Here is a 23,312-nt window from a genome sequence, read left to right on the forward strand (position 1 = left end):
AGTTATTATTAGGTAAGTGTTGACAGTCAAACTGTAAAAAAACTACCCCTGTTTTCTTTCTTCTAAGTGGGATGAACTCTGAGAGATGTTCAACCTTATGTCCTAGAACTCCCCAATGGGATGAGCTCCAGTAGCTCATGACTGTAGCTGGCTTTGTAATGGATTCTTTATTGGTTCCTTCCCTGAAGTACTCCCTCACTTCCTTGCCAGTGTTCTTTGTGATCATCCCTCTTGTCTCAGAATCTACTTCCCAGGGATTCCAACAGAAAGCACAGCCTCAACATCTGTCTATTCCATATTACATGTTCCCACGCCCTTCCTCCTCACAAACATCAGTTGTGTTTCTAAGCTCCTTGGGTCACTTAAGTCTAGTACCGATCATCTCCAAAAGCAGCCAATTCTCCATGTTCTCCCTGCAACCAACACCTGCCCCTCCTGTAATTATGCTAAGACTCCGATCTTTGCTGAGAAACTGAACAAATAGATTAAGCCATAATGTTCAGATGCAGCTTGTTTTGCTGAAATAACATAATAGGAAAATCAATAGATCTTAGACAAGCTATATAACTCACTACTTTGGTACTCTCATATACCCTTTCGGGTTCAAGTTTTTCATCAATGAAATGAAGACAAAAATACCAAACAACTGCAATTAGTTAAATAGTATGAAAGTCTCTGAGAACTAGAAAACTTAGTGGAATAGGATACCATATTCAAACAAATTTCCCATCTCAAAAGTTGCCCTTAATGATAGTATAACCTAGCCTAGTATTTAAAAGCTCAGGCCTTCAAGGGTGAAAAGGAACATGGGGATACAAGAACCTATTGAATTGGTGGAAATAAAGATGGGTACATACATTCTAGAGAGAAGCAATCTGGGGGGATTTAGTCATTTAAACAATCCCTGGGTATATATTGTGGAGAAATTCTCATCAAGTTCCACATGGGGCAGATGTAAGGACGTACATCACAATTGTTCCTGGTGGAGGGAAGCAACCTGAGACACCACCCCTGGGGCCAATGGGTTGGTGAAATGTGATGAGGCTATGCAGTTGTGAGGAAACACTCCAATGGACATTTGCAGAGCAATCTGGATAGACCTTAAAAACCATAGTGCTGAGTGGGGGGAAAATGAAATATAAACAATAATGCCATTTACATTTATTAAATATGCATACAGATCTTCAAAACATATGTAAGTAAAGACTATATATTAAACACATAAGAATGTGTGCCTACATCAGGGGAAGGTAAGATAGAAATTATTATATAATACACAACCCATCATCTAATCAAAGAACGCAGGAGAGGGGCCTTGCCCAAATTTATAATAGTAATCTGCCATGAGCTGGGAGTGTCATCAACTCAACTTTCTTTACCCAAGGTCAAAAAAATGAACAAATGAATGAATGAATGAATGAATGAATGGACAAAATCCAATAAAAGGCGTAGACTTGGAATCTGATTGGACTTGAATTCTGCCTAAACCACCTACTAGCTTGACTTAATCTTTTGGGGCCTGTTCTTATAAACATAAAATATGGATAATAATATTCAGAGGCTCATTGTGAATATGTTAAAGGAAATTCATGTGAACCACTTGGTGTGGTATCTGGCACATGATAAGAGCACAGCGAAAACTAGAAATTATTAACAGTAGTATAAAGTGGTGATTCATGCTATTTAGCAGGTTGATGGAGAATATTTTATTTGGAGGAGGAGAGATTAGTAGAGAACTTTACTAAGGCTCCACTGGTCTTCACACACTAATTGAAGAGATGATGAGAATTTTATATTTCCAGGTGCCAAATAATGACTGACAATGAAACACTCCAAAATGGTGGGTAGAGAATGGAGGCCAGTTCCTCTTCCTGAGGCAACTCTCTCTACTTTGCCCTGAGTGGGCTGATGGGCTGATGAAGCAGTGGTCTGAGAAAGCTCTGTGGCTCAGACAGAGTTGACACTAAGAAACTTGTGATATGTGCAAAGGGTTCCTCTACTACCAGGTGCTCACTATCAGGATTGCAAAGGATTCTTCCTTAGTGTGCCTTGCCCTAGGCTCCCAGGCTGGGCAGAAGGCTGTAGAAGAAAAAACACTTACAGAAGCCTAGGACAGACTACTAGGTTGATGACTGGGGGAAAACACTGAACATGGTCAGTATATGAACATCAGGGTGGGTTCCCAGGATTGTTATCACAGTGTGGGTTTGCTCTGTGGCCTTTGCTACTTGCAAGATTTTGAATGTGGACTGACTTTGAAATAGCCTTCACAGGAATCATGTGGCAATGTTGGAGACACTGCAGTGATGTGATGCTCAACATCACTGGCCTGCCCCTGACATGTAGCCTGTTCTGGCAGCAGAGAACCCCAAAAGAATGGGAAAACAGTATATGTTATGCAAAATACCAACTCCCTCCTACCCAAGATCTCCCCAGTAAATACCTCATTAACATCTCTGGAAAGCAGGCAGAGACTCTTTTATTAAAGTTGTTGTACTTTTTCTTTACATGTAAAAAAAAAAAAAAAATGGAAGCAGCACGGCCAGTGTGACTCAATGGTTGAGCGTAGACCTATGAACCAGGAGGTCTGTGGTCTCGATCCGCAATGGGCAGTGTGCAGGAGGCAGCAGATCAATGATTCTCTCTCATAATTGATGTTTCTATCTGTCTCTTCCTTTCTAAAATAAATAAAAAACATATTTTTAAATAAATGAAGCAAAGGGGAATAATATCTGATTTAGTAAGTAATGTATGCATTAAATAAAACTGGTGTGGAAAAACAGTCACAACCATTTTCTGTTTAAAACCCACAATTTTTCTTTATTTTGTTGCTAAATACATGGGCATCTTAGTACTGCTGTCAGCTTAACAGAAGGCATTAAAGACTCTAACAGTTGTGTGAGAAGCTATGGGTAAATCTCTCCTATGCTGAGTGCAATTGAGTACTGAGATGTTATACGCTTGCAAAAATTTTTTTTTTGTTGTTAGTTCCACTGCTGCACTGCTAAAAAGAACACTAATAGTGAAAAAAAAAAAAAAGTTTAATCTAGTAAATGATTAGCACCAGCACTCCAAAAATCTTTAGCACAACCTGGGGTTTTTAGCTTCTGCTCCAACTTCATTGCTGAAAAATAAGAAAAAATAATAGTCAGGCAATAAAGATAATTTTTAAAAACACACCCAAAAATGTATACATTAACATTTGGGCATCGCATTTCACATTTTAAAGAATGGTTTATCCTTAAAAAAATTGTATTCTTTCCCCCCTTAGTAGCTGTTATACAATTAATGGCATATAAAAGACATGCAGCTTAGCTTCACCTCAGACTGATCTCTTGAGAGCTCAGCAGAGCAGTTCTGGCCTCCCGCAGAGGGTTATGATAGCTTTGAAAGGCCAGCAGCCATGAGGAACAGCACTGCCACATCCCACCACAACCCTCACCTTCCCATCACTTGCCTGCTGCCCTCCCTATCTTTTACCATTGACTGCATCATCCCCTGAAATGTAAATTCTAAAACAAGGGGGTAAAGTGAACTAGGATTGAATTAAGCCCAGCGTTTGCAAAATGCAACATTACAAGACAGAGACAGCGAATGGAACGCTTGCCTTTTTTTTTCATATATTGATTCAATTGGCTTTATAATGTAGTTATGCAGCAGGGAAGTGATTCTAATAATTTATTTATCCATCCAAGCTCTATGTATTTCTATTTGATAGGGGTTAACTGTCTGGAACAGATAAGATAAACATAACTGGATGGAGATGGATATTAGCAGATCATAGAATTCAAGACAAGAGTATAAAAGAAAGTGTTGGACATGAGGCCAAAAGAGAAATTTAGTTCTAAAACATTTCTCTGCTATATGCTTTCAAGAATGGGACAGAATGATACCAATGGAAGGAAATGAACTTAACTTTATTCCAGGTGCCAACTCAGGGCCATGAATGGAGGCTTCCAAAGTGGTTGGGGAGGCTAAGAGAGGTCAGTTGCTCCTCTGGAGGCAACTCTCCCTGCTTTGCCTTGCGCTGAATCATAGTGTGAAGAGGCAGTGCTCTGAGAGAGCCATGCACAGAGCTGGCTGCCAGAACATGGACTGTATGCAAGGGGGAAGTAAAGCAGACAGGAAACCTGACAAGGGCATGGCCATGGGGCTACCTAGGACTGTGAAACATAGGTACATTCTGTACCATTTAGGGAGAAGCTGCATTTGTTAGACTAGAAAGAGGAGTTAGAGAAAGAGCTACTAAAACAAAGGGGTAGCTCCATCACTGCACTGATTTGTTCTGGCCAAAGAAAATCAACAGTCACAACATAAGTGAGTTGTAGCTTTCACCATCTGGGATTCTCAGAAGCTTTAGAATGAAAGGAGGAAATGACTAAATTACATCTCCTCCTTCTCTTTCTAACAAATGAAAACTACCACTTATTTAGATTTTCCTGAAAGTACCAACATTTAGTAGCTAGTATTACAAGAGCATTAAATAAATCATCATGACTTGGCTAACAGTTATTAAGTGCTAGGTGTTTTAGATGCTAAGCACTTTATATGCATTAATGCAGATCTCCACCGTAATCCTTTGATCTCACTTTACAGAGAATTAAATCCAGGCTGGAAAAGATTAAGTATCATGCTCAAGGCCCCGGTATTTGAAATTAAGCCCTAATCTTTCAATGTTTTCTATTTGTTTTTGTAGTTCCTGCAGTCATTCGTTTGTCTTAGCCATACTTAAAACATATATCGTGTCTGAGTCATCACCAGAAGACTTTAAACAGAAGATTACAATATTAAATAAAATATTGGATTAAATGCCTTCTAAATTCTCTTTCGGATATAAGATTGAATAATTAAATCAGACTGAGACAAATAGGTAGTGCATCCTCTGACATCATGCTGGCAAAGTCAACACTGTTTCTCAGCCGTCCACAACCCACTGGCAGAGCAAAGTCATGTTTGGCACCACAATCCAGCAGCTGGCTTGAAATGCTGGCTTATGCTATGACAGATACAGTCATGGTTTTAGACATTTGTGGACTTTTTACTTTCCTTTGCCAATCTCAACATAGGTAAAGATCTAAATAACTTGAGAAAAACAAAGGTTGACAATTAAGGAAGATGAAAAATCATTAATAAACATTAATGAATTCTTATTTTCAGACTAGCATCCTGACAGTTAAAGCTCAGTAATTTATTATATTGTCAGTAGAACAACACACTTTTTTCGGATATAAGAAAACATAAAGAAAAACTCAAGACATTTAGAAAATCATTATTTTGAAGGGAATCAAATTCCAAAAATAATTTTATTTAGAGTTTACTTTGGGTAATAAGCGATATAGTGTTGTGAAGCTTTAAACCAATGTTACAGAAAGCATTTAATTTACTAAAGAATGTGCTATGTACACTGATTTTGCATCCCCTTTTAATACAAAACCCTCTGCACATTCTCTTCTCTGCCAAATGAAAACAAATTTATCTACATATGTGTTCTTGTAAATATGAAACCAGACTTCATGCATGCCGAACAAAAAGCAATTTTCAAGAAAAATGTACATCATAATATTATTAATTGCTACATATTTATTTTTTTCCTGAAAAATTTTAAATGTATTTTGGACATTTATATAACCACTAACTTCAGTGTAAAGATACAAGATCTTACACTAAAATGTATTGTCCATAAGCCAGAAGCTATAAAACATTCAGTAATTAAGGTCCTATAAAGACAGCATGATTGATAGAGAATACAGGTGTAATGGATTCTGGAGAGCATAGCATTGATTCTGGGGTCAAAAACATTAAATACCACTCTGGCCAGCTTGGCTCAGTGGTTAGAGCATGGGCCTGCAGACCCAGTGGTCTCAGATTTGATTCCCAGTCAAGGGCACTTGTCTCTGTTGCAGGTTCCCCAGCCCAGGTAGGGACACGTGCCAGAGACAACCAATCAATGTGTCTCTCTCACATAGATGTTTCTCTCTCTCTCTCTCCCTCTCCTCTTCTCTCTATTCCATTCTTTCTAGAAATCAATGGAAAAAAATACGCTCAGGTGAGGATTAAAAAACACACCAACCAAATAAACAACAACAAAAAAACATTTAATACCTGGATGGCCTGAGCTCCAAACAGTTTTTAGCATAGATCTTACATTGTTTGTTTATCTTAAAAAACTAGCACACAGAGGAATGTCAGTCATTCCAGTTCCCGCCTTTTGCTCAGCTTTGCCGTGACTCACTACACTACAAAATCCAACATCAGCCTACTGAGATGACCTCAAAATTGTCAACCACTTCTCTCTCCTACAGTAGATTCAACTAAGACCCTAGAAAAGGAAAATAAGTGGGGCTTCTTTCTTCAGAGTAAGACTCTCTCAGATTTCAGTTCTGCCCCTCGTCAACCAAGTATAAGGACAGACAGAAATTAAAAATAAGTGGCTTAATTCTCCTGTTCAAAATAAGGGAAGAGATTTCCCATCCTCTGTTCTTAGAGCATTTACTTTAGAAAACTTGTCACTCTGCGTACATTCTCCATTCTTTAAAATGCACGTAAGTCCTTTTGAAAATTAGAGGGGCATTTTGTCAGCTTTAAGACCCAGGAAAGGACCTGAGAACCAAGGACCTGAGAACCAAGTAAACATCCAAGTGAGATAGCACCCCTTTCTCCTAGTTTCTGAGAGGGGGTAAGAGCTAACTTTAGCCGATACCTGACTCCAAGTTGTAAAACTACCTCCTGTCATAAAGATATGAAAAGCTTATTTTTCCCTTGTGTAAAGCCAATTAACTGACAGGTGGTCACCCCACTTACCAGGTGTTAAAGAATAAACTATGTGTAATGATACATGGTACTGTCAAGCCCTCTTACTTGAGGATGGATTGAATTATTATTTATCTTAAAAACATGTATATATAGCTATATGAAGGGTGAGATTTTTTTTTTTCTGATTTTGCAATCTCTTAGCTATTGTGGTGCATATCACATTCGGGTTTAGTGCTTATTCAACAATAAAGTTGTTTTCTTTCTCTACTGCTTTTGTGAAGAGGACCTCTGAGTTGATAGAATGTTTTGTTTGGTATTGTTGTTGTTATAGTTCCCCAACACAGACTGGGGCTTACAACACAAGAAAGTCATTTTGAGAGCATCCTTGCCTGTCTGTGTGGTGCTGTCTATTCAGGAGCTCTTATTAGGTGTCTTTATAAGACACATTTACCCTCTGTACAGTTGTTTATCAAAACATATGAATTTTCTTTTAATTAGCATTTATTACAATAGCCGTATTCCAAGTTCTTGCCTGAAATTACAACCTGGAACTCTTCAATCTGAGATTTATCAAAGCTTGATTTTGAAAAATAATATTTAGGACAATTGCCTAAAGGGAATAGTGTGAGCCCCTTCTTCTTGATAATTTCAATTTTACCCTTGAATCAAACCAGAAAATGAGACTGGCTTCCATGGACAAGTCACTTATTTTCTTTGTTCTATGTTGTCATCTGGAGAATAAAGATAGAGGAATGAGATGCTTGTCCTATTAGATTAGAACCTTAGACATCAGTGGAGATTCTGAAATTCAAAATAAGATGAGCACAATAAAAAGTTTAGACACACCAAAGCAGCAAATCATTTATAGTCCCCTTCCTAGCAGAACTGTGATCTTGCCAACCCTTAAATGTTGATCAAAATTTGCAAAGAGGAGGAATAAGAAAACAGAAGAATTTGCCAGGTGTGTGTTTTATGGGCAGTTAGTAAATTATTAGTTCTCAAGTGGTGTTAATAAAAAGTAAATATGAAAGGTCAGAATCAAATTCATCTAATCATGTTTTGGAAATCAATTGACCCTCAAGTTAAAAATAAAAGAGGCCTAGGGCCACATGTACCAGTTGATATGAAAACGGTGGGTCTGTTTATATCTCATTCCCCAGTACGACTTTCACAATTAAACCTGTAGAAAGAGAAGCGGGTTACAGAGTGGTGGTAGATCAAAGAGTTGCTGAATTCACAAGACATGATGGATATAATCAGAAATAATTATTGCTACTAGAATATATTTTCTTTTATCTCCGGCAGGGAGTTAGCTTGAAATTAAATGGTGTTAGCTATATACCTTCTTGGAGATTGCTGCATTGGTGTGAATAATTGAAATTTATGAAAGTGACCTTCTTTGCAAATTGATCAGTCAGTTTGACCACAACAGTCAAATCAATTATTTTGAGATCTCATCTGCTTGTAGAAGGCTTCATCAATGACCAAGTATTTTTTTACGTGCCTCGTAAAATGCTAAATAAAACATTCTTTGGAGCTTACTAGCCCCCAGACTCAGCTTGCAACAAATGCTATGCCCAGCCTTACCCTAAGTATTTTCCAAACCTGTGTGGAATACATAGAAAACCAAAACAAAGTATTAGGCGTTACTAAAGAAATTATAGTGAATCTCAACATAGAACAGATTTCTCAAAATTAATCTACACAGGTAAAAGCACAGGTTAAACATTTTTGGCAGGTCAGAACATGTGGCCCACATTTTTATTAATTCAAAGCATTCCCTGAAACTTCTATTTTTTTTTGTTTTATTTTTTTAATATTGATTTCAGAGAGGAAGAGAGAGATAAAACATCAATGATGAGAGAGAATCATCCATTGGCTGCCTCCTGCACACTGCCCACTGCCCACTGGAGATCGAGCCCACAACTGGGGCATGTGCCCTGACCAGGAATTGAACCGTGACCTCCTGGTTCATAGGTCAACACTCAACCACTGAGTCACTCCAGCAGGGCTGAAACTAATTTTTAAATAATTCTCCTGCTTTTACTTTCAAGTTTTGTTTCCACAATTGATTTGATTGGCTTTCCCAAACCGCCAATGAAGAAGCTAGAATTTGAGGATCTCAGCTCCTGTTGCACATTTGAATCACCAAGATTTGAAAACATAGCAACCAATGTCTTTGTCCACCTCCAGAGCTTCTTGATTCAATTTGCCCAAAGTGGAACTGTGCTCCTGTGGTTTTTACAAAGGAGGTCCTTATGTTCAGCCAGAGTTGACAACCACTGAACTGATGATAAGTGGAATTGTTTTGAGTTAGTTCTTTTTCAATACACTTTATAAATCATATGACTTATGAAAACAATGAACAAGTCAAATCAGATAAATCTGATGTCTGTCTGTTTTAAATGAATTACCAAGCTAATTTTGAAAAACTAGAAACCATAAACAGCATAATGAAGTTCAAGAAATGTGAGTCTGGTGGCAAGAAAAACAGATTGCTGTCTTTAGAAAATGGGAGAAACACTAAGGGGTAAATTTTGAGATATGATGAAGGGTTTTTCCATAATTGTTTATTTGGATTGGGTTGGTAACTGGGATGCTTTACTTCTTAGGCCAGAATTGCTATGTAAAAAAGGATAATTTAGCAGATATTTAAATAACAAAGAAAGGTTTTGGGGGAAAACATGGATCAATATTATAGTCTGACCACATATCATAAGAAACTATAAAATTTGTTAATGTCCCAAATGTAACACTAAACAATAGAAACATAAAATATCATTTTGCTTAATTATTTACATTTCTTTTAATACTATCTAATTTCCTGACTCACAATTGCTAAACTTCAAACTCCAGTTTCTTTTATGATGTTTTTCATATATTCCAAATATGAGCTTGAAATCACTTTTTGACAACCTTGCTCACTAGCTTAATTTTAAGTTTTGTCTTTAGGGATATGATAATTAGTGCAAAAAGTGTAAATATTACAATACTACCGCTACCTGTTGTTCTTGCAACACAGTCTTTCAGCATTACCTAACATTCAGAAGTTCTTAATTCAGTATTTATTATCCCATCTGAATGCTTTTGTTATTTAATCAACCAACTGACTTTCTATTATTATGTAGAAACATTTTTATTTATATAGATCTAGCCTATGTGAACTTCAGCCAATTATTGTTTGAAAGAAAGAGAACATCTGATTGTTATTTTTTATACATTCTCTTGGAATGTACAAAATTTATTCAACCATTCTCCTCTTCTTGGACATACTAGTATATAGTTATCCGGTTTTTTAGTCTCACACAATTTGCCACCATCTCACTGAAAGGGCTAGCACATTTGACAAAGAATTAATATCATTAATATAGAAAGGAAGTTTATAATGCAATAAGAAAAATATCACCATACCAGTAGATAAATGTATTACTTAATGCAAAATAGACAAAAATAACAGAAAATACAGGATTTTTAAAATGTAAATTAAGACAAAAGATAATTTCTCCTTATAAATTGCAAATATTTTAAAGTATGATTTAAAAGGGAGACAGAACTAGATAATACAGAGAGAAATGAAGATAGCCAGAGAGGGTACAGTAGAGCGCTTAAGAGCACAGGCTTCAGGCAGTTAGATCTGGATTCCTGATTGTGCAGACAGTTTCCAGCTATTTGGCTTTAGCTGACTTCCCTCAGCCTCAGTTTCCTCATCTGTAAGATGGGAATAATAATAGTACTTAACTTAAAATGTTTTGTGAAGATTAAATAAAATAATGCATCAAAAGTGTGTAACATTTTAACATATATTAAGTTCTCAATAAATTGGCAATTAATATACTACTCAATGCAGCAAGTGTACATGGAAACAGGTATCCAGACAGATTCCTGGTAAGATTGTTACAATTTTTCAGGAATGCAATTTGGCTATATGTATCAAAAGTCTTTCATATGTTCATATTCATTGAACCAATAATCCTACTTTTTTAAATCAGAGATGTGATCAAGGATATAAATCCACACCTATTCTTAAAATCTCTTTTCTATTTTAATAACTAATGTTATAACAGAGAGGCACACTGGTCTTATATAATAAAGCTTCTAAAATTTGCAGAAATAGGGATGTCAATTTATGAAAAGTGAGTGATATGCCCTAAATTGTGGAAGAGATACTTTGGGGAAAAATATTTAAATATTATGTGGAATTTTATCCTTCTACTTCTTTTGTACTATGACCCCCCAGGCCCCCCAAAAATATTGGAGGCTGCAAAATTGAGCATGGCTCATTTGTGAGGGTATCGGAAATGAATGAGTGAGCTCACTTATTTCTTAAAGATAACTTCTTTTTTTAAAATCACTTTTTTATTTACATTTACCACTTTGCCTGAGAGGATGTAGACAAAGAAAATATTGTTCAATTATTCTTGCTCTTGATTAACACAAATTTTTTTTAAAAATAAGTATTTTTTCTTTGGTACATTTATAAAAATAAAAAGTTTTAAAAATACTTTTGTGTGTGTTTTTTTGTCTTTCACTTCAAAAGTTGAAAGTAGCTAAACATTCACATGAAATTTAGAGGCTATATTTGAACTGGCATGCTACCTGCCATATGCAAAGTTCACTTAGGGGTCTGGGAACCTAGATACTATGAGATACTGAGACTGGAGAGATACATTATAAGTATTATAGGACATCTACTGTCCCTCTAGAAAAAAGAAGACTACAGTGGCTTCCCAATTAATCCAAAGAGGAAATCACAAAGCATTCAGGATAGGATTTTGTTTGTAATCAAGTTGCTACACACAGGTATCACCTTTCACGTTGAGAAGCAGCAAAATTTTACTTATTTAACTGACAGATTCTTCTGAACAACACAAAGTGGGCCAGTTAATGTTTTTTTTAAAAAAAAAAACACCAAAATTTTATTAATATTTTTAAAATGAGGTTGTTTATTCTTACAAACTAATATTACATAGATATGGCTAACTAGATCTCCAATTGTATCTTATATTTACCTCTTTGGAATCAAGAGTCTCATGTTCAGGAATAGCCACCATTGGATGACTTAGCTTCACAGAGAAGAGGCCCAAGATGTGATGAGGGGAAGAAGTAAGGAGAAATAAATGATGAAATTTCATTTAAGTATATAGTTAAGTAATGGCATAAGTATACTGAAGAGCATAGTAGATTCTATCAAGTGTAAACATTAAACTTTGATTGTTATTAAAAACAAAGGAAGAGATTCTTAACATAGAAAAAATGTTTAGCAGATGGTGAATTCTTTGAGCATAGGACCACATCCTATTTGTTTTTCTATTCCATATAAACTCTAACAATGCTGGCACATAGATAGCAAGACAGTTATTAAATGTTTATTGAATTAATGAATTATTAAAACTCACTGACAGGAATTATAAAGAGAAAACAAAGTTGTACTTATGTGTCAACTCTCACAAAAGGTTCAAATTGAAAAATTCCAAAGCAAAAGAAATAAATCATGCTCAGACCCACAGTAAATGCAGATGTATGTATGTAAACGCTACTTGGAATGGAAAGCATTGTGCATTATTGTAAACGTTAATAATGTCAATACTCAGAGACTTCATAACCATTGCAATCTTACCAGGTGATGTTATTATAATGTCAAATACAACACTTTAACAGAAGGTAGGTTCTTCTGCTTATATAAGAATTTTGAGCACTACACATACTCTTAAACTGAGCACTACACATACTCTTAAACTTATTAATATAGAAGAAAGTCATAGACACACCAGAGAAAGAGACAGAGTCAGGGACACACACCACGAGATGAGGAGAGCAATCATTTGTAATAAATCTATTTATTTCTTTTTTATTTTACCTTCTCTCCTCCCTCCAACTTTAAGGTAACCACAATACCTATTTTGACAATAACATTTCCTGTTTCTGCTACTGTCCTGGGGAAATCAGGAAACAATTGCCCCACCTTCACTTTTAATAAACTCCTTAATTGATCAAAAAATCAATGGAACAGTGACTACCTCCCAATCCTCCAGGGCAATCCAGAGGTTCCCAGAAATTTAGCCTTTGCCCTAGGAGGATGCCAACACTGGCTGCTGGGGAGGCCAAGGAGGTCCCGCTGTTCTGGCAGATGTTTAAGAATGCAGCCTGCCTTTATTTAAACTATAGCTTCATTAATTCCCAACCATTATACTCTGTTACCAACCATGAAATCCTCTGGGTAGCATAACATGAGGACTCCTTCTAACTGCCTGAGACCATTGCTTTAAATAAAAGTATAATCTGACTCCTAAGCCAACTAGAGATCGAAATAGCATTCCAGAAATCAGGTGAAAGCAATTATCTTCTCCTGTTCATCAGGATCTCCCTATGTACCCCTCCAAACCTCAAACCCAAGTAATTGGTCCTGGAGATAGTAGAATCTTTTGCATACCTAGGCTAAATGGTACAGTAATTATATGAGTCGTCTGATTTTGTACAATGTCAAGTTTTCATTCTCCTAGTCTCCTAAAATAGGATAGGATAAATATTCTGAAATTTGAAAATACTGGAACACTCCCAGTAAAATACTTACTGAGATTAGCAAAGCAGTTGAGTAATTATATGATATCTATTTTTATTTTCTATACTTCTTTTCAATATAGGCATTTATTCATTTAAATTTGTTTCATTTTAATCTTGAATTTCAAAAACTGTGTTAATTATCCTAATCAACAAAAGAGAACAGAAAATGACTGATTCTAATTCATTGATAATCCTCAAGTCATTTATATTTGGCTTTGTAATGCTTTTTTCTACTTATGATCTTTTGTCACAATAGGTTTGCCTCTTATTATCCTCAAGCTGACCAAACACACTAAATAAAAAGTGATATTATTAATGGATTTAGTCGTAATCATTTATTATGTTCTCACATGGTAAATTCATTATACTTATTTGTTTATTTAGTTTTTGTAACAGCCTAGTGAGGTGAGTACTAATTTTATCCTGTTTCACAGATGAGGAAACTAAAACTGAGAGGCAGAACAACTTATTGAAGAAACAACACAGCCAAACAACACAGTCATAATTAGAATCGAGGGGGACAGTCCCCGGAGACTGTGCTTTCTAAGGGAGTGTGAAGTGGGAAGATACACAGAAGACAGGAGAGGGGGAGACAGGGGAAGGGAGTGATGTGCACCATTGTGCAAAAGGAAAAACCACATCCTAGAGGCAAGAGTGTCCCTTTCAGAGGTCAAAGCATTTCAGGAGTGGCTGGTCTAGCTCTGAATGGCCATGTAAGAGACACCATACAATGGAGCTTATATGTTGGATAAGGAAGCTGGACTTCATTCTCTAGTCAGTGAGAAGCCATTGGAGTACTCTAAACAAGAAAGGGGAATGTGTGATTAGATCTTCATTTCAAAAAAAGTAAATGTGGCTAAAGAGCAAAATATGGATGGCAGAGGTGACTGGAAGATATTTATGGAGAGAGAGAGAGAGAGAGAGAGAGAGAGAGAGAGAGAGAGAGAGAGAGAGAGAAAAGAAGGTTTAAATTAAAGTACTGCATTAGAGAATAGACTCAAGTTTTTCTAGGTGAATCTAGGCCCCCCTATTCTCTAGGATGAGTAAAGGTAGACACATTGGTATTTTGTTGATTGGGGAAGAAAAATTGGGAAATGTTGGAGAGAAATAATGTTGAATATTAATATATCTGCTGAGTGCAGAGATTTTGTAATGCATGAGGGCTAGAGATGCTAAGTTGGGAGGAAAAGTAAAAATGGTGCAAAAACCCTTTCACAGTAAGAATGGAAATGATGAACCTAAAACATGAAAATTTTTACATAGGTGAATGTCTTGTTATCTATATATAGAGAATAGAGAGAGAGTGGGTGAACACTGAAGGACAAAGAGTCTTCTATGCCTCTTTACTTGGTGGTAAGTATGCTTGAAAACAAATGAATATTTGGTCTCAAGAAAATAAAATAAAAAGTTACTAAACATTATCAAAGTTATCAAAATGTTATTAAACATAGAATTGGTGAAATAGAAAGTTCAGATGCAATGAGACAAAACATACTATAATTCAAAATTCAGATATTGAGTTCCAGACTAATTAGACCTTTGCTCATTCACCATTGTGGGATCATCAAGAAGTGGTATTTGTGTGTGTGTTTTTTTTTGTGTTTAATAAATCTTTATTGTTCAGATTATTACAATTGTTCCTCTTTTTTCCCCCTATAGCTCCCCTCCACCTGGTTCCCACCCCACCCTCTGCCCTTACCTCCCCCACACTGTCCTCATCCATAGGTGTACGATTTTTGTCCAGTCTCTTCCCAAACCCCCCACACCCCTTTCCCCCTGAAAATTGTCAGTCCACTCCCTTTCTATGCCCCTGATTCTGTTATATTCACCAGTTCATTCTGTTCATCAGATTTTTTATTCACTTGATTTTTAGATTCACTTGTTGATAGACATGTATTTGTTGTTCATAATTTTTATCTTTACCTTTTTCTTTTTCTTCCTCTTCTTAAAGAATAACTTTCAGCATTTCATATAATACTGGTTTGGTGGTGATGAACTCCTTTAGCTTTCTCTTATCTGTGAAGCTCTTTATCTGCCCTTCAACTCTGAATGATAGATTTGCTGGGTAGAGTAATCTTGGTTGTAGGTTCTTGCTATTCATCAATTTGAATATTTCTTGCCACTCCCATCTGGCCTGCATAGTTTCTGTTGAGAAATCAGCTGACAATCGTATGGGTGCTCCCTTGTAGGTAACTGTTTTTCTCTTGCTGCTTTTAATATTCTCTCTTTGTCTTTTGCTCTTGGCATTTTAATTATGATGTGTCTTGGTGTGGTCCTCTTTGGATTCCTTTTGTTTGGGGTTCTGTGCACTTCCTGGACTTGTAAGTCTATTTTTTTTTTCTTTTTTGTTTTTTTTAATATACTTTTATTGATTTCAGAGAGGAAGGAAGAGGGAGAGAGAGATAGAAACGTCAATGATGAGAGAGTCATTGATTGGCTGCCTCCTGCGTGACCCCACTGGGGATTGAGCCCACAACCCGAGCATGTGCCCTTGACTGGAATCAAACCTGGGACCCTTCAGTCCGCAGGCCGATGCTCTATCAACTGAGCCAAACCGGGTATGGCGTAAGTCTATTTCTTTCACCAGGTGGGGGAAGTTTTCGGTCATTATTTCTTCAAATAGGTTTTCAGTACCTTTCTCTCTCTCTTCTTCTGGCACCCCCATAATTTGGATGTTGGTACCCTTGAGGTTGTCCCAGAAGCTTCTTACACTATCTTCAAATTTTTGGATTCTTTTTTCTTTTTGCTTTTCCAGCTGAGTGTTTTTGCTTCTTTTTATTTCAAACCTTTGACTTGATTCTTGTGGTCCTCTAGTCTGCTGTTAGGTCTCTGTATAATATTTTTTATTTCAGTCAGTGTATGTTTAATTTCTAGTTGGTCCTTTTTCATATCCTCGAGGGTCTCGCTAAATTTATTGGCCTTTTCTAGGAAATTCTTGAAAAACCTTATAACCATGGTTTTGAAATCTATAGCCAGTCGTTTGCTTTCCTCCATTTCTTTCATTTGTGATCTGTTTCTTTGTCTCCGCATTTTTGCTGCTTCCCTGAGTAGCTTTGTGTGGTAGGTGTCCTATAGGGCCTAGTGGCTCAGCCTCCCCAGTTACCTGAGGTGGATACTCTTGCTGCACCCCTTTGTGGACTGTGTGCTCAGCCTTGTTGTAGTTAAGTCTTGATTGTTGTTGGTATCACTGGGAGGAATTGACCTCCAGGCCAATTGGCTGTGAGGGTCAGCTGTGATACGCTGGGAGAACTTCTGTGCTGGAGACACCCTTATGAGACAAAACTTGCAAAATTGCAAAAGCCTCTGTGCTCAGCTTGGATGGGGTGGAGTCTCAGGGCGGAGCAGACAGCCTTGGCTTCCCGTCAGCCCTGCCCTATGAGGCCCCTGGGTCTCAGTGTCCCTTGGTAATCGCTACCAGCACCTCTGAGAGAAAGCCACCCTCGAGTTTCGCCCACTGCCAGACAGTCCAGTTTCTCCCCGAATGAGTCTAGGTTCCCAGAAACTTGCCCAGAACTGGAGTTCAGCACAGTCAGGAGCTTCCGTCTCCCTCCTGCTTTAGAAAGCCAGCTGTGCACTCAGCCGCCCGTGCATTCAGTAGTCAATCCTCTCTGAGTGCGTGTACCTCCGGACCTCTGCCTTCCGCAGCTCCTGAGTCTCAGTGTGCTTTCTCTTTCCTGACAGTCCAGTTACCCCCGGAATGAGTCTGGTTTCCCAGAGTTTCACCCGGGACTGGAGTTCAGTGCAATTGGGAGCTTCCTTTTCCCTCCCACTTTAGAAAGCCAGCCTTGCACTCAGCCGCCCATGCACACAGCTGCCCATCCTCTCCACGTGCGCATCTCCGTACCTCAGCCTTTTGCAGCTCCTCGGAGTCTCAATGTGCTTTCCTCTTTTCTTCTAGTTGTAGAATTTCCACTCAGCCAGCTTTCCTGTGGTTCTGGATGGTGTCCATTTTGTCTTTTAATTGTAGTTTTGATATTGTTGTGCGAGGCAGCAGTTTAATTGTTTACCTATGCCGCCATCTTGGTTTATCTCCCCCCATGGCTTTCTTGAAAGAGCAACAAGTGGTATTTGAATAAAATGTTCAGTTAATTTTTATTACACTTGATCACAGCTGCCACCAAACGAATATAAAACCTTGAGAAGTGTTTATTACCAGTGCGGGGCTTTCTCCTAAATGTCACTGTTTCTCCAGAGGTAACAGGAACTTTTCTGACAAAGACAGATAAAGTTCACTCAAACCAACTGGAGAAATGAGAAACCTACAAGTAAAAAAAAATGCAAAATGTGGTTAAATCACATAATTAAGTCTTTAATCTACCTGAGAAATGGGCTTCCACGCTCTAGCTTTTGTGAAATAGCTCTCCCTTCTATGTGCAGATGAAGTAGATCTTGTCTGCCAGAAATTATGAAGCTGACAAAGTATTTCAAGAAATGTTCACATTTTAAAATCACCCAGGGTGCTACACATGCTATTCAGAATTCACTTCTTGGGGATTTTTTTCTGCTGAACTGCATCCTCTTTTAAAACTCCTTTACTCCATTTGTCTACATAAGCTATACCTTCTACGTCGGTCTCCTCACCTAGATTTGTGAATGACTCAAGCTAGAGAGAAACCTTCTTAAGAACATCTCTCAAAAAGGATGTAACAAATTACTTAGCAATCCCTACATAAAATACTGCATTTCATAACATAAGGTTATCATTATGAGATGTAAGCCATGAGAAGACATGTGGATTCTATGTTATTCATCTTTAGTCTTCTGCTTCTGGCCTGGGGCCACCTCAACACAGACTAGACACTAAATGAGCATTGATGAATAAAGTAATAAAAGAAAGAATGAATGAAATGGCTGGAGAAAACAAAGAGGGTTTTCTGACTTGCAGAATTAAAGACTTCTGTATTAGTGAAGAATCAGAAAGTGTTTACTGCATTCCTAGAAGTCTCCTCATTTAGATGAAACTTTGTAAAGTAGAGAGACCTTTGAACCAAAAAGGTCACACATGTTTGTCCTCTTTGACCCTTACAGTTCTTCTGCTTTAAAAATAATTAAATTTTAGCCTGGCTGGCATGATTCAGTGGTTGACTGTCAACCAATGAACCAGGAGGTCACCGTATGATTCCCGGTCAGGGCACATACCCTAGTTGTGGGTTGTGGGCTTGATCACCAGTGTGGGGCATGCAGGAGACAGCCAATCAATGATTCTCTCTCATCATTGATGTTTCTATCTCTCTCTCCCTCTTTCTTCCTTTCTGAAATAAATATTTAAAAAATTGAATTTTGTTGTCAGTGTTTGAGGTCATATATTCTACTTGCAAGTTTGCGTTTCTTTCTCTTGAATTGCTCAAATGTTTCACTAGTCCTGCAATCATCTTGATCTTTGTGGCAGCCTGTCCCTTTTATTTATTTTATTTTTTAAAATATTTTTATTGATTTCAGAGAGGAAGGAAGAGGGAGAGAGAGCTAGAAACATCAATGATGAGAGAGAATCATTGATTGGCTGCCTCCTACATGCCCCGCACTGGGGATTGAGCCACACAACCGGGGCATGTGTCCTGACTGGGAATCAAACTCTGACCTCCTGGCTCATAGGTCAATGCTCAACCACTGAATCATGCAGGCTGGGCAGGCTGGGCAGCCTGTCCCTTTTAGAAGAAGCTAATGCTTTCTATGTCAACACAGTCCCACCATGCCTACTAGGAGGAGGCCAAGTGTGAGAAGTTACCTATCGTGCTTATACATATACATCTGGCTTACTTCACTTATTTAGGGGATCTGGCCTAACAAAACATTGCATTTTTTAAACCCTGATTTACAACATATACCGGTGCATAGGAAGCACCAGGGAGTCTCATAAATGTCTGATTTGACACAGGGGGTCTGGAGAGTGGTCTAAGAGTCTGCATTTCTAAGCGGCTCCCAACTGATGCTAATGCTACCATAGGTTGAGTAGTGAGGCCATAACCAACACTTTTGTATGAACTGATACAATTGATGCTTTTCAAATATTCATCTATTCACAACTGAAATGAATTATATTCAAAACGTTCTAATCAATTACATGGTACTGCAGTTATATAATTAATTAATTCAGCACAGATATTTTTTATTAAGTATCTGCAAATGTTCCAGACACTTTGCTAGATGTCGATGAACGAATACACTGTCCCTGCCCTTGGAGAGCAGTATAGTGGGAGAGACAACTATTAATTATAAAATTAATGAGGAATATCTGGAAAAACAACAACAGAATGATGAGTTCTGAAGCAAAACTTCAGAATGTACTATGCTTTTAATGATAAATCTGACCTAGTCTAGAAAGATGAAGGACTCTCTTCCCAAGAGGCTAAAGTGTAAAGGATAGATCTCCTAATAGCAATGTGGGGCTAGTAACTGAGAATAAATGGCAGGCTGAGTGGAAGACAGGGAGCACATTCCCAGTGAAAGGGCAAAATGAGCATGAGAACGTCAGAAACAGGCTGGGGAACTATCGTGTAGGTATTTTGCATTCATCAACTCCACTTAGGAAGCAAAGGAGTAGTCCTTGGAAATTAAATGAATGAAGGCTGTTAAATATGACTTTGTCTCATTAACAAAAAAGACTGCAAGCTGCTGGAGGTTAGGGCCCATGATATCTTAGCATTTGTGCACCAAACACTAGTTGCTTGATGTCATCACTAAAGAGGCTATGCCTTGGAACAAAATGTGGGCAGTGTTCTTGAGTTTTCCCTTCATGAGGAGAGTTCTGATGTGGGTTATGACAAAAACAAAAAAAAAACAAAAAACTGCTTTTAATGACAGTCACAAATATGCTACTTCTATCTATATCTCTTAAAAATTTCATCTGCATTAACCTGAATATTTTTTTAAAATTACAGAACACCAATAGCTTAAATATTTATTTTTATAAGTTAGAGGTACAGCATCTATTTTTGGTGATGCTCGAAGGTTTATGACTTCCTTGATGCCACTAACTCTCTAGATGACATGGGAAAAATCACTTTGTCTCTGGGCCTCAGTTTCCTCAGCTTTCAAATCTGTGCCCTAACTCGATGAATTCCAGTTCCTCTTCCATTCCAGATAATTCAATGAATCTGTGATGCTTAAGCAAGAATTGTTTGACTAATAAATGATGCTGTTTTTTTTTAAAAAAAAGTTCTTCCTTTTTGGAGTCTCCTGCATTGAGCCATGGCTGAGGGTACAAGCAATGCCTACAGTAATGCTAACCATGAACTCTACATAGAATCTTACCTGGGATCCTTACTATCAGTTCTTAGCGGTAACACTTGCTCCTTGTGTGAACTTTATAAACTCTATTAAATTTCACAACATTCTTTTGTGTATTCCCTGAGTATTATCATATACTCAGTTGGAATTTGGTACGTTAATCACTTTATAAACCCACAGAAAACTCGCTGTTAACTGCTGATTGGTAATATTATTACATTGAAGTCTGAGTCCCAATAAGTCTAATACTAGTCTAATACCAGTAAAAAAAAAAACCCAAGAATTTGCTCCTCTGATCTTTGTAAAAAGTCTTTTGAGATATGGCTTAAAATTCTCAAATTAAACTATTTTATTCTTGGCCTTTCCTCTTCCTTGCAGGAGGCACAGATGTGGGGCATGTTAAAATCACCTCCTCCGAAGACCACTGTCTAAAGGACAGCATAATAGAATTCTTTTTTGCCAGTTACTATGTGTTCAGCCTGTTTTACAAACCAATACCACATCCCTATGTTTACTCACATTTTTCATCTAGAATTGTTTCTTTCTCAACAAGAAATCCACTTCCCCAAGAGGATTAACTATACCATTCACTTTTTTCAGTACACGGCTCCCAGGTTGTAATGAAAATGTAGCAGAATCTATATTCCCACACCATTTTAGACCTCAAAATAAATTCCAGAAACTGAAATTAGAATTGACAAGGAAGCATATTTGTTGTTCTTTCATTCTTCTATTCTTTAAGGACACAATTAGTTGCTTAGTACTATAGGCAAAACATCATTTTCAATTTTTCAATATCATACTAACTCGAGTACAATCATAAACCAAATGTCACTTTTGTCACAAAAGACAATGCTGGTGAAATTGTTTTCTCTCCATTCTTTCTCTTCTAAAGACAATCAGGGACACTATTCATTTCATTCCAGTATGACATATAACAGAAAATAAACATCTCTGTATTATGACTCTCAACCTCATAAATATTTTTCAATTCCTAGCCTGCCTTAGTCCCATCCAAACTGTTCCTAATTTATAAGCAGTTACCCCAAGTGGCAAGAAACCTATCCCAGAACTCAGGAATGTGTCAACAGATGTGAACTGATGTGTCACAAAAACTTGGAAGATTGTGTCTTAAGAGGAGAGACAGGCATGATTGTGATACAGGGTTAATCAATGCCCCCAGGTCCAGAGAGTCTCTACCAGAACTTTGCTTTCTCCTAACACTATACTCCCAACATCTTTGAGAATGGTTGGGGGAGGGGCATAGAAGAGGGAGAGGATGCATGAATGGTTGGCAGGCAGATGAGGTGAGGACTGTATGTCTACAGGTAATTGGAGGGCTGACTCCAGTATGGTCCCTGCCTCCCTGGACGTGGACCCTATTCCTTTATCACCCACCTCCCTATACATTGTTTCAAACTACATTTCAAGAATGATATAGGCACTTCTAAACTCACACCATGTGGGTTATACATTTTTAAACTGTCAGCACACTCACTGTTTTCTGTCCCCACTCCCTATTCTTGTCCCAGCTATATAGCCCTGCCAGCCACTCCACTTGGCCTTAGATTGCAGCTATTCCTGAGGGATTCTGACAGCCTTGCTTTGCTGAGTCTAGTCTAAGATCTACCCTGGAGAATCTATGTTTTTAACTCCCTTCCATGTTCCTACTAGAAACACATCCTAACAGTCATGGTACTTCTTTATTCAAACTTCAAACCATAAAATAGGGTATGTACTGATTGCTAAGAAGTCCATAGAAAAATTCTATGTTTGATTATGTATGTTAGTAGGTTTCAACCATTACAAAGAGTGAATATTTTGAAAATTAGGATAAAAATGTTCATAATACTACCATATTTGTCTAAGATTTTTATCTCCTAGAAATTGATAAACTATTAAAATGTCATTGAAATGTGAAAGCCATAAAATATATTCCCAGGCATAAAAGGCCTCAGAATATTTGCCAAGTAAAGAACTAACTTTAAAAGTTTCTTGAATCAGCCCGGCTGTGGTGGCTCAGTAGATTGAGTGTCGTCCCATGGACCAAGAGGTCCTGGGTTCAATTCCCAGTCAGGGCACATGCCTGGGTTGTGGGCTCAGTCCCCAATAGGAGCATGCAGGAGGCAGCCAATCAATGAGTCTCTCTCATCTTTGATGTTTCTATCTCTCTCCCCCTCTCCCTTCCTCTCTGAAATCAATAAAAATATTTAAAATAATAATAAATAACTAAAAAAAGCTTCTTGGATCAAAGACTCAAGTAAGAGAAAAAAATACACTAGAATGCAGCAAGAAATATACAAAGGTAAGGTAATAAAATACTCTAAGTGTTTTTGCCATTTAAAAAAATATCCATAAAAGACCATGGGTAGGAAGGAATTTATAACCATAACATGCCAAAAATAAAAATCTAGAAATGGATAATCAACATGATGGTAGGTAATGGAAGAGACCAATGGACTTCTTTTCCTATGAGAAAATATGCATATTGATAGGGTAACCCACCATGAATGTGGACCCTAAGTGGAGGGCAATAATAACAACAAAATACAATGAATGAATTTTAAACTAGAAAATCAAAACCATACCTATTGGATGCAAAACTGAAAAAAAAGATAGAAATTATAATAATGGAAAATGTAAAATAATATGGCAGATTAAGGTTATGTAATGAGATAATCTCATATATTAAGAGCAATCTCTCAAGATTAAAATAAAAAGCAAGATCAGAAAATATATGGTCAAAAGACACTGACACTAACAAGAAGACA

At 37.4% G+C, this 23,312-nt stretch overlaps 1 protein-coding gene across 31 annotated transcripts in view; it reads right to left on the reverse strand.

The window, feature by feature from the left end:
* Positions 1-2,463: 2,463 nt before the first annotated feature.
* Positions 2,464-23,312, reverse strand: part of MLIP (muscular LMNA interacting protein) — a 262,050-nt gene continuing 241,201 nt past the window's right edge. For 10 of the 31 annotated variants that reach the window (XM_080666518.1, XM_080666513.1, XM_080666532.1 and 7 more), the window contains 2 exons: positions 11,763-11,816; positions 8,477-10,461 (listed from right to left, as the gene is read on the reverse strand). In XM_080666518.1, coding sequence (XP_080522644.1) covers positions 10,429-10,461; positions 11,763-11,816 — 87 coding nt within the window. In that variant the 3' untranslated portion in view covers positions 8,477-10,428. Of the gene's footprint in view, positions 3,125-8,476; positions 10,462-11,762; positions 11,817-23,312 lie in introns of those variants that run through there. The other 21 variants (XM_080666536.1, XM_080666531.1, XM_080666528.1 and 18 more) reach the window with 5 other exon arrangements.

The sequence above is a fragment of the Plecotus auritus genome (genome assembly GCF_963455305.1).
Source record: "Plecotus auritus genome assembly, chromosome: 4".
NCBI classification, from domain to species: Eukaryota; Metazoa; Chordata; class Mammalia; order Chiroptera; family Vespertilionidae; genus Plecotus; species Plecotus auritus.